General features: G+C 41.3%; 1 protein-coding gene across 1 annotated transcript; it reads right to left on the bottom strand.

The window, feature by feature from the left end:
• Positions 1 to 326: 326 nt before the first annotated feature.
• LOC131237888 (altered inheritance of mitochondria protein 3-like) lies at positions 327 to 10,571 on the bottom strand. Its single transcript, XM_058235935.1, has 3 exons — positions 10,191 to 10,571; positions 4,810 to 5,058; positions 327 to 1,779 (listed from the first exon to the last, which is right to left on the bottom strand). The coding sequence occupies exons 1-3, from the start codon at positions 10,479 to 10,481 to the stop codon at positions 580 to 582; spliced, it is 1,740 nt and encodes a 579-aa protein (XP_058091918.1). The 5' UTR covers positions 10,482 to 10,571; the 3' UTR covers positions 327 to 579.
• Between the last annotated feature and the right edge of the window lie 1,223 nt (positions 10,572 to 11,794).

Here is an 11,794-nt window from a genome sequence, read left to right as displayed (position 1 = left end):
TGAAATGAAATCACATGGTTTCACTCTGATTTCAAACAAGTGCCTTTTGTGTATTTGATGTGAATTGGATTCCAATTGACATCAATACACTCCTCCCAAACATCCCAATTCACATTGATTTGCTACCAAATGACCTCTTAAAAAATAAAACGAAAATAAATAAATAAAAGTGATGCTAATTGCAATGACATGAAGGAAACTAGCACTTTAGCATTGCGAATCCAATGAGAGCATGTGACCCTGTGAAATCGGGGTTAGGCTTCATCCCGATTAAGTGGGATCCCCTACCCAAATGGATCCTAAGATCAGCGACCAAGATGCAAATTTTTATTTTTTTTCAGTATGTGGAGTGGAAATTCAAAGTATCCAAACATATATTAGAAGCAAATACAGTAAAGAATCCCCCAAAAACCATAGTCTTTCAATTTACATTTTTGAATGGAAACAGCTCTATATTCAAACCTCCAATAAAATGCACTGAAAATGGGAAGAAGGTTCAACAGCACTAGAAATCAAAGCAATGAGGTTTACCTTTCTATACATAACAAGCCATGGAAGGAAACCGGCAATAACCATCGCTCACTGCCCGAACCAACCTTTCTGAGGCTGGATTTCACCATTGTTCATCAGCTTGTCCAGCACCATGTTCAGATCAACTGATTGCCCATTCTCTGTCAGCTTCCTCACTGTCGCCCTCACCTGGTCCCTCGAGAACCCCATTGTCACCACCTTGTCGACCACATCATCGATTGGGACCTTGTTCCCAGTTCCGCCAGAACTGGAACTGCTGCTGACACTGTTTGCAGTCGGTAACGCATGTGGTAGTATCTGGGCCGTCGGGAGTCGTGGGTAACTGCTTCCACCAGCAGGTGTAGAAGGAGAATGCGGAGGCGGTTTTACCAAGCTGCTGTAGTGAGTAGGGGAACTACTATAGGGATATGAATCGTTGAAAGTTGGCCCAGATGGCGGGCCATACCCAGCAGAAAACGCTGGCTGTCCTGAACTTGGCCTGCTCCCTGAGGGTTCATATGTGTGGGTGGTGGGCCGATAAGTATGTTGGGATGTAGGAGGCCCGTAAGTCTGTTGGGATGTAGGAGGCCCGTAAATCTGTTGGGATGTAGGGGGCCCACTTGGCGGCTGAGTCAGCAGGGCCTGTTGGTGGATGTTTGGTGGGTGGGCCTGTTGGTGGATGTTTGGTGGGTAGGTCTGAGGTGGTGGCATGTGAGGACTTTCTTCAGGATGATGGCTTGATGGAGGTTGGAGCTGTGGAGGGAATGTGAGCCCTGGAGGCTGGTGCTGTTGTGGAGGTGGGGCCGGCTGGGAGTACTGAGGAATTTGTGGGGGTGCTTGATACTGTTGAGGCGGTGGGAGTGGCTGAGCTGGCATCTGATATTGCTGATGGTGGGCCTCCGCTGGCTGGCCTGACTGCGGGAAGTATGCATTTCCTAATGAGGGCAAGATAGAGGGCATCTGGTTCTGGGGCAACTGAGCTTGAAGCTGAGCTGGCAGTGGGTTTTGTTGCATTGAGGGTGGAGGAGCAATGGGCGCCAGCAGTGGGAGGACAGGAGCTTGAGAAGGTGGCAGAAGAGGAGACAAAGGCAGGTGCGATTGAATCGACTCCTGCGGTTGGGATACAGATTGTTGAGAAGAAGCTGCTTGTTGGGTGTTCGGGTTTTCAGTTGGCTGGCGTTCTCCCTTGGAGACTTGCAACTTTGCCAGCCGCAACTGAGCATCTGCAATCTCTTGCTTATCATGAAGAACCTGTACACCCATTTGTACCTACAAGAAATTTGAACACGAAATTGCAAAGTACACGAAGTCCTGCCCCAACATGAAGGAACAACTTGCAAGCAATGTGACAAATACCACCAAGATTTTGAAAATCTCACAATAATATCATGAAAAATGCACTAAATGTTGTTATCATGAGATTTTCAAAAACATCAGCAGATTGAAAATATCGCAATATTACTGCAAAAAAGTAAAAACCTTAAGAAATTTCTTATATGAAAATATATTTAAATTTTAAATTTATTCATTAATTTAGAAAAAAATTTATTTTTGGCAAGATTTTCCCGATAATATCACCGAGAAAACTCTCGAGAAATTGCCAAGAAGGAGATTTGTCATTATGCTTGTATGAGGCTGAAAGAAGGTTATGCATAGAATTCAGCTTAATTCCTTTTCAGGAGTGGATCCACAACCTCTGGAGAGATGGCATTTTTGTGCCTCCAAATGGTATGCCATACATGTGGCGCATGTATATGATGATCCCAAGAAAGCGTATCCTGTGGGATCCACCTTTGATTGATACGTATGGAAAATTGCTTTGACCGGAGTATCTTCACCGTCTAATAAACAAAAATCTCCTTACGGCACGGGAGCCATTACCGATATTTGTATTTACTGTTCATAATCATGCCACCAATTAATGGGATGGGATCCTCCAGAAATTGTGAATTTTTCAGACCAAAGCCTGCATATGCAAATGAAAAATTACTGTATTTGATCTCATCCATGTTCGCTGCATGTGCAGAAATGAGGAGGCGGCACAGAAATGCCAGGACTCCAGAGGCACCTAGTGCACTCCTTTTTTTCAAGGGAATTGATATTTACATTTCACCCTATATGATAGTTACACAACTTTTCTTCCCACTTGCAACACAATATTTACAACTTTGTTCTATTGTATCACTAAACGGAGAAAGAGTGTGTGTGCATATCAAACAGGGTGGGTATAAATTGTAGCTCCCTTTTATTATCATTTTTTAAAAATATAAATTACTTATTCTTCATTGCATCACAAAGTTTACAAAAGAATTCAAACATGAGAATATTCGTATCAGAAGAAACGAAGACAAACAAGGTAATACGCACAGCATATTTTCTGCGAAGTTGAGCAACTGTTCATTAAAAAAAGAAGAAGAAAACGAAAATGAAGGATGGAAAAGCTGAAAGAACAACATGAACTGCTTGAGCTAGATACCTCAATAGACTATTCTAATAAATGAGAAAAATAGCAGGCACAGGAAAAGGAGGAAAAAAAAAAAGAAGAGGCTAGTTTGGTGGAACTACACACATGAGAAAGGAAGAGTTTCAGGCACAGTTACCAGACTGAGAACGGACACAGGAAATGGATACAAGAACAGTTTCATTTTACGACATATATGACGATAGTTATAGGACACCGAGTTTGGAAGGAGGTTGGTAGATTTGGAGCCTATGGTTGGTCTGCCCAAGCCATTGACCTAACGGCCCCCATCATGGATGGACCATCCCTAGAATATCCAGTCAATTGGTCAACTCTAACCTTCCCGTTGTTGGCATGCAAATACAAGGTAAAAAAGAAATGCATGAATAAACCATATTCAATGGAGGAAAGACCAAAGATTGATGTCTAGGTCTTCCAATTTGGGAGATTTTCAGGGAACTGTCCATCCATTATATGGCCCACCAGATCAACAGCTTGGATAGATCACCATGGGCCCAACATCTACAAACTAAGTTCTAAACAGCGAAGTTCCCTGTTGGGAACGAACAGAGAACTTGGCCTCTAGTTATACATATATCCGAAATGAATGTGGAAATGGGAAGTGAGGATCATGTGTATTTTCAGGGGGAAGTGAAATTTATGTGATGTCTTGTACCACTCAAAACTGAAAGGGAAATATTACAGGATAGCACATGCTTTGTGGGCAATGTATCAGTAATGGTAACGGACTAACGGTGGCCGTAACGGTCACCACCGTTACCTTTACAATACGGCTGTAGCGGCTGTTATGGCCCCCATAACGGCCGTTACGGTTTTTTTTTTTTTTTTTAAAAGAAAAGAAAAAAGAAAAAAAGAAAAAACGAAAAACATGTATAGGTCCCATCATGAACCGTTACAGCCTTTACCGGGGCTGTAATGGATGTCACGGGTTATTTTTTTCCGTAACGGCCATTACCGTTGTTACATTACGGCCTTTAGACCCTGTCACGACTGTTACAGCACACTATGTTTGTGGGACATAATGTTGGGCAGTTGGCAAACAACATGTTCGTCTGATGAGTGTAGCTGAAATGAGGATGTTGAGGTGGATGATTGGCAAGACGGGGAAGGATAGAATTAGAAATGAAAGCATTGAGTGAACTTAGAAGTAGCACCAATAGGTAATAAGATGTGGGAAAGTAGACTTAGATGGTTTTGTCATATGCAAAGAACACCAAGAAGTGCCCCGATGAGGAGTTGGCACAAGTCGAAGGTTCTAAAAGGGCAAGGGGAAGGCCCAAAAGGACTTGAGAGTGGAGTTGGTAAGAAAAGAATTGATGACCTGTGGTCTAACTGAAGTTATGACCCTTGATAGAGTGGAATGGCGGAACAAGATTCATGTAGCCAACCCCAATTAATAGGTATAAAGCTTGGATGATGATGATGATGATGATGAGATGAAGCGAGTTTCATGCTAAACAAGTTTGATACAAAACTAAAAAGAATAGTAATGAACCAAACCATATTGAAAATGAGATCTGGGAGATGACCTTTGGGCTAAACATTTCATCTACCCACATAGGTAAAAAGGCTTGACAGTATTTCTGATTTCTTGGGTTAATGAGGTGTGAGCTGCTTATTAGGGATCCACTCCTCTGTTCTGAACATTTTGCCTAATCTTAAATTTGTTTTCTTATTAAATTAAAAAAAAACATTAATTATGTCAATAACATCAATTACATGGTGGTTGGAACAAGTCAGCTTTAAAAATAAAATAAAGTCAGGATCATAGAAAAAAAAATACAAAACAAATTGCACAAAACGTGAGATAAGACTACCTCTCTCAATATGTTCTCCAGTTGTCTCAGCCTTCCATCAGTGCTGCCATGATTATTTCCAACTGTGACCTTGAAATCATCAACTGAGATTTCAAGGTGACGTGTCCTGGTCTCCAGCTGTGATAGCCGGTCACTAACTCCTTCCAATGCTTGTAGCAGATTATCGGCAAGTTTCTTCATTGTTCGATCAATCTCAGACACCATAACAGTATCGTAGGTGCTCCTATCTTTCTCTGGAGAACCATGGTTCTATACGGATCATGAGAAAACCAAGAGATGTTACAAGAAGTTCACATGGCATCATAGAAATCTCAAGAATCAAATGATTCGTAAAACATTGAGACTTGTTTCTCTAGTAAAAATGTTGAATAAATTCTTCATGTAGCAAGAAACCATGGAGCTTGGAGACAGACATGCACGCTGGGTTTTTCAGGTTCCTTACATGGGTTGAAAAATATAAATGCGAATGTGTCGAGATCCTAAAAATCTGACATGCGGACACATCCATCCATATTTATAATGATATCGAAAATGTACTGTCATTGCTTTATTTCTTCCCTTTCGCTCTGCCTGTCTCTGGCCCCTTCTTTTAATAATATTGCATCTATTCATCAAAATAATAATAATAATAATAATAATAATACTGAAAATTTATTATCATATAAATTTTATTTCACTTGTGCCTTCAATCGGACACACCAAGGCATTTGGCTTGATTGCATCCTGCCCCAAGTTAGTTGGGTGTGTGCACGTTTGACTTGACTCAACATAGTTGAGCAAGGACTATTGGTCCCAGAGAAGACCAAATAGTACTACACTTCTTGGACTACAATCCGGTACATGTGTATCTATCTACTTCATTTTAATAAAATTCCATCCCCCCCCCCCTCTCTCTGGTGCAGGACAATTAACCACTTGCTCTAAAAGCTCGAACCGTTAGAGCATGGCGAATCAATCCATTTATCTCATAACCCAGGCCCCACATCTCATGGGTTAGGACCTCGACTGAACTCCCCTCGTGGGCCCCAAATCACATGGGCATCGCCTCACACAGGCCGTCCACCCCGAGTGTGCCCTTGCATCCCACAGGCAACCCCACTCGAGCCTGATGTAAAAATGTTTTCGTATTAATTACCCCCGATGAGGAGTCTCGAACATGAGACCTCCCGCTCTAATACCACTTTGATGCAAGACAATTAACCACTTGCTCTAAAAGTTTGAACTGTCAGAGTATGGCGAATCAATCCCTTTATCTCATAGCACAGGCCCCACATGTAATGGATTAGGACCTTGGCCGAACCCCCCTCGTGGGCCCCAAATTACATGGGTACCTCCTCATACGGGTGGGGCCTACCTCACATAGGCTGCCCACCCCGAGTGTGCCCTTGCATCCCACGGGCAACCCCACTCGAGCCCCCACATCTCATGGATTAGGACCTAGACCGAACCCCCCTCGTGGGCCCCAAATCACATGGGTACCGCCTCACACGGGTGGGGCCCACTTCACACAGGCCGCCCACTCTGAGTGTACCCTTGCATCCCACAGGCAACCCTACTCGAGCTCCCCCCCCCCCAAACAAAAAAAGTGTCCTTGATAGGACTAATGTTCTAGTAGATTATATGTAACGGAGTATAGCTTTGGAGGCTATGTTCAGTTGAGAATTCTAAGCATTGTTAAAAGAGCTAGAATATTTAGGTATGCAAGCATGGGTGGAATTGACTTTTGGGACCATTTTGTGAAACTATAGACTCAAAATCTTTATCTCTGGCTATTTTATATGTAAGTTTTTATTTAAGAGAAATACTAACATCCCACCTTCATGGCAACATTAGAAATGACCCCAATGGCATATCCCATCATAGATCTAGACCATCCACTCCTTCATGGCAACAGGGGCAATCAATGGTGAAAATATCATGATGATCCAATGAATATCTTTGAAAATGAATAGCCAAGATTGAGCCAAGAAATAAAATAGGGCCAATCATTTCCTAAAACATCTTTTCACTAGGTCCCTCCATGGATCGCTCATGATTCCAAAGAAGCACTTTGGTTTGATGATGCTAACCATTGGTCCAATCTATGGCTCGCATAAAATGGATGGTTGTAACTAAATGCCTCACATTCTAAGGTTAAGGTTGTCATATCAGGGTGATTTTCTCATCATGGTTGTTCCCAATGGTATGAATGAATTGATAGTACAGATAAATGATTGAATGTACCACGTGTCACAAAAAAAAAGGGACGTTGCTAAGTCCCTATGAAGACTGTTAGCGTTCCCGTTTATTTTATCTGTTTACTGTGTATTATTGGCTGCATGGTGAAATTATTTACATGTTACAAAAGATGTGTGGAGCCTTATTTTATAGAAAGCACCTTGCCCATCTGGGATTGCTCTCCAATACTCAGATCATTTTGTTATCATATGCGGAAAATTTGAACTATGGGCTCCTCTTAACATATTCAAGCTTGACTCTGTCCTCTTCTACCATGTGGATATTAAATTTATTACCTTTTAAAAAAAATAAAAAATGGTAATAAGGACTTTATTTTTTAGAAAATGAATGTGGCCTCGTCCGGTGATTGGTTTTGCTCATAGAATTAAAGGTGCAGTGAATTAGACAACAGTGGAATGTGTTGCACAGTTTATGTAGCTTCGTGCTATGAGTAACTTGTGCACATGCTAGTGTAAATTACGACTAAAGCATATGTACATACTTTATGGACTTCTATGAGAAACACGTCTACTCCCAGAATTAAGTTATGACCCTTGGTGTTATTGTGAATTTGATGGAGTCATTCTTAGCATATGTGCTCCAGTTTGAGAGTGAAATGCTTTTTGGGCAAGTGGGAGTCTGTTAGTATTGTGTGCCCAGCAAAGCCAACGTACTAGTTTTAGCCATTGATCATAATGACCATAGGTCCTATGCGGACATATCATTAATAACATGACTTGTATATGGGTTTATCTTAAATTCCACATGTATTTGGGTTAAGGAGAGGGATTCCTCTTATTGTACTTGGGAATTTGAGTTTGGACATGACTAAGGTATTCAATAATGGTAGTGGTGGCCATATGGCCCGTTGCTACTGTGATGATATGGGCTATGGGAACAGGATCCTAGTATTGGACTTGGTAGATGCTTGCATTGGAGGATCAATTCAAGTTTCCAGACCAGGAGACCCATCATGTCTAGACTTTGATCAACTTGCGTATGTACTAGTTTCAACTAATCCTCAAACATGAGGACATTTGGGGAGTTCAAGTTCCTAATGTAATGTGCTTTGGCCCGCCTCACGAAATCAATTGCAATAGTGCATAGTAGATGATTTTGGTTTATGCATTGGAATACAGTTGAGGTCCATATGATCCAACAAAGGATCCACTAGTCTCCTAGGGACACTCTTATGGCCAAGATGTGGTAGATCACACTATCCATCAGGTGGTTTTTCACTGGTACAGGTACCCCAAAGGTTTCAAATGGTTTTACGAGTATTTTATCTTTTATTTTAACCATTATAATATTTTCATCACACTTGACGGTTATTCCGATAGTTAAGATCTTATGGTCCATCACTTAATTTGCATGAGAATTGAATTGAGAATGTATGGCCACGTTTGGTAGACGGATGGAGTCGGTGCGTGGTTAAGCAGGATCACAGACTTTCAATTAATAGGGCATACCAAAGTTTGCAGGGTGATGGTCTCTCCCTAAAACCATAAGTCCCTTACAAATAAGATCATATCTAGAGGGAAAGGATACACATAAGAGAGAGCCTTAGACACCCAAGCCCCTGAGAGAGAGAGAGAGAGGGAGAGAGAGAGAGAGAGAGAGAGAGAGAGAGATTCTCCAGTCCAACCTATTGGATGTCCTCCCAGCTTAGATGTTGTTGATTAATTAATGGTAATAAATATGAGGGGGCGTAGAGTTATTTTACATGACCTAAAAAATACAATATTGCATATTGCATTTACTTTAACTATTTAACCAATGCTCTTCTCTGTCACATGTACAATGGGCCCCCACATGTACATGGGCCCTCTTGCAGTATGCCCTGCATGTACAGTGGGCCATACATGCACGAACCATGTGTACAGTCGACCAGATCGGGACCGTTAATACTCTAATTAGAGATGAATGGGGTAAAAAAATAGGGTTAGAGTGGGCTCCATTGTACGGTGAATCCCTCAATCATAACTTGTAGTGCTGAAATCAAATCACTCAAATACAACCTGTTTTTAGCCAATGAACCTATTATTGGAATCCCCAGCGTTAGGTTGGGTTCCCATTGGAGGTGATTAAATTTATATGAGCCTTAGCACCATTCCCCTCGATGTGTTCATCACTAACTCTCTAAATAGAGCTTTGGTTAGTGGGTCAGCTAAGTTGTGTTTGGAACTTACAAAGTCAATTGCAATTACTACATCCTTGAGTAATTGTTTAACTAAGTTATGTCTCAGACATAAATGTTTGGATTTCCCATTATATATCTGATTATTTGCCTTTGCGATTGCAACTTGGCAATCGCCGTGCAAGGCTATAGCTGCTACAGTTTATCCTATAAGGGCATATCTATGAGCAGATTCATCCGTTATGGGCTTGATTTCATATCAAAGGTGTGCTTGGATGCTTAAGTGCAAATGACCTAAGATGGACTAGCCCATTCCGTTCATAATGAGGAACTATCGTCCAAATCATTTATCCTACAAACCGTCTCAAGTACAACTTTGAGTTCAACTAGGGGTTTGATTATCCTTATGAAATTAAATATGGCAACGTCCCTACTTCGTCATTAGTCCTATCTTGAATTGGGTCATCACAATCCAATTCAATTGAGCTTCCAAAAGTGCAAATTAGAGACACATCTTCTACACATAAATTCCCATCAAATTCCACCAAAACCTTCTCTAGAAACAACGAAAGATTAACTTACCCCGAAAATATTCTTAAAAAATAATCAAATTGCCCCTAAAAACGCATTAAAAACAACACCAGACATCAAATAAAATCCCTAAAGAATGCATATTTCGCCAAGAACTGCACCATATGAAGATGGGGAATCCTATGCTTAAAGCCATCCGCCATATATGCATCAATTGCAGGACTGTGCAATCCATTGGCCCCACCATTAAGGCATGGCCCAAAAATTCTATTGAAATTGGACTATCCTAACCACTGGATTATTCCCTCCAACATCCATTTGATGGCCACCAACCGATGGGCTACCGTTATCCAATTGTTCTAGCCATCCATATGCGGGACATGATTTGGACGGTCCAGATTGCCATGCAGATATGCCACGTGTACTGTCGATGCATGCTACAGTTAATCTATTTCATAAATAATTAAAAAAATAAAATAAAATTGAAGAAACTTACTCTAAATCCAGAAGCGTTTTTCGCCTTCGAATCCGCCGAATTCCAAATCCTAGCGCCTGGGATGATGCCACCTGTCGTTTCAAGGTTCATCGCAGCTGCTAGTGAAGATGACGGACCTCCGACTTCTGCGGACCGAATCGGATGGAAATCGTAGCTGGGCCAGATGTCGTCTTTCTTCTGCTGCTGCTGATCTTCCTGACGAGGGTTTAAGAGATCGAAGAAATCGCCGTTATGGGAAGACGATCTCGACAGACCCAAGATCTCTTTGTCCATGAACTGCGACGAACTCATCTACTTCGACGCAGATATCGTAGAAAACAGTTGGACTTTGAATTTATTTTCAATGTATTTCTTTTCGGTGTTTTTTACGATGCTGAGTGGTTTTACTTCTATATACAAGGAAGAGAAGAGACAAGAATAAGGCTTTGCTCACTCCACGCGCGTCTGAACTATCGAACTTAATCACACACGCATGCCAATATGGAACATGTGTAGAAGATCTGAGCTTTCCATCTGGTTTTTAGAGAATCTTATACCACGCGTGTGAATGGATGAGCTCTAGATTACACATTGGCATTCTATATGGGACCCAGTATCACAAAGTAAAGCTGACGGTCAAGATTACTTTTTCTTCGCTTCGGTTGTTTTATATGCTATCCAAACGGATTGAAGATCATCTCGTACACGTAAGCGTGTAAAATGGCCTATTTTAAGACGGGAGATATAAAGTGTATCCCAAACAGAGGATCATCTCCGATGCATGTTCCACATTGACGCGTGTGGTGCTGTGGGATTAGACGCGAAGAATGGGAGTGCGGATTAGGTGCAGCCCGAGCCATACCCAAGACGGTGCGGCCCTTACCATGGGGCCCACCTTGACGCATGTATTCTACATCCATCCATACTGTCCATCCGGTTGGCCAGATCATTTTAGAGGATGAGATTTTTGATGAAGATCTAAATCTCAGGTGGGCCATACGACAGGAAACAGTGTTGATTGAATGATCCTCCATTAAAGAATTCTTAGGGCCCACTTTAATATTTCTGTGATGTTTATTTACCATCCAAACTTCTGATAAGATCACATAGACTTAGATTACGGAAAAATAAATATCAGCTTGATCCAAAACTTTTACAGTCCATTAATAATTTTTGAATGGTCACTAACTATTGTTTCCCATGCTATAGTCTAACTGCGAATTGGATCTACCTCATTTTTTGCCCATGTCTTAAAATAATAAGGAGAAACAGATGAACGTTTGGATATAAAATACATGCATCAAGGTGGGCCCCACAGTAAAGGCCGCACCTAGCCCGCTCCGTCTTAGTGCCTGTTTGGATTAGCTATGACGACTAATGCGCTGAAAATGGATAACGATTATGGATATTCTTGATTAGAGGTAAGTTGAGATATTCGCCATATAAAATTTTTAAAATATGTTATATTCACATTATTCATTCGTTCTGTAATAACATTTTAAGACATGACTCAAAAATTAGGCAGATACAAGGCCCAAGTGGACCACACTGGATAAAGAAGTCATGAAAATAACATCTAATATTGAAACTTTCTTAGCCCACCATAATGTTTATTTGTTATCCAG

The sequence above is a fragment of the Magnolia sinica genome, chromosome 2 (genome assembly GCF_029962835.1).
Source record: "Magnolia sinica isolate HGM2019 chromosome 2, MsV1, whole genome shotgun sequence".
Lineage (NCBI taxonomy): Eukaryota > Viridiplantae > Streptophyta > Magnoliopsida > Magnoliales > Magnoliaceae > Magnolia > Magnolia sinica.
This window is presented reverse-complemented; position numbering and strand designations above follow the sequence as displayed.

What these genes read in the sequence shown, in the direction of transcription:
- LOC131237888 (XM_058235935.1), bottom strand. Translation starts at nt 10,481, where the DNA reads ATGAGTTCGTCGCAGTTCATGGACAAAGAGATCTTGGGTCTGTCGAGA. An exon ending in AAAACGCTTCTGGATTTAGA is followed by an intron (nt 5,059 to 10,190) that starts GTAAGTTTCTTC and finishes TGATCCGTATAG; the next exon opens with AACCATGGTTCTCCAGAGAA. An exon ending in TGGAGAACATATTGAGAGAG is followed by an intron (nt 1,780 to 4,809) that starts GTAGTCTTATCT and finishes AATTTCTTGTAG; the next exon opens with GTACAAATGGGTGTACAGGT.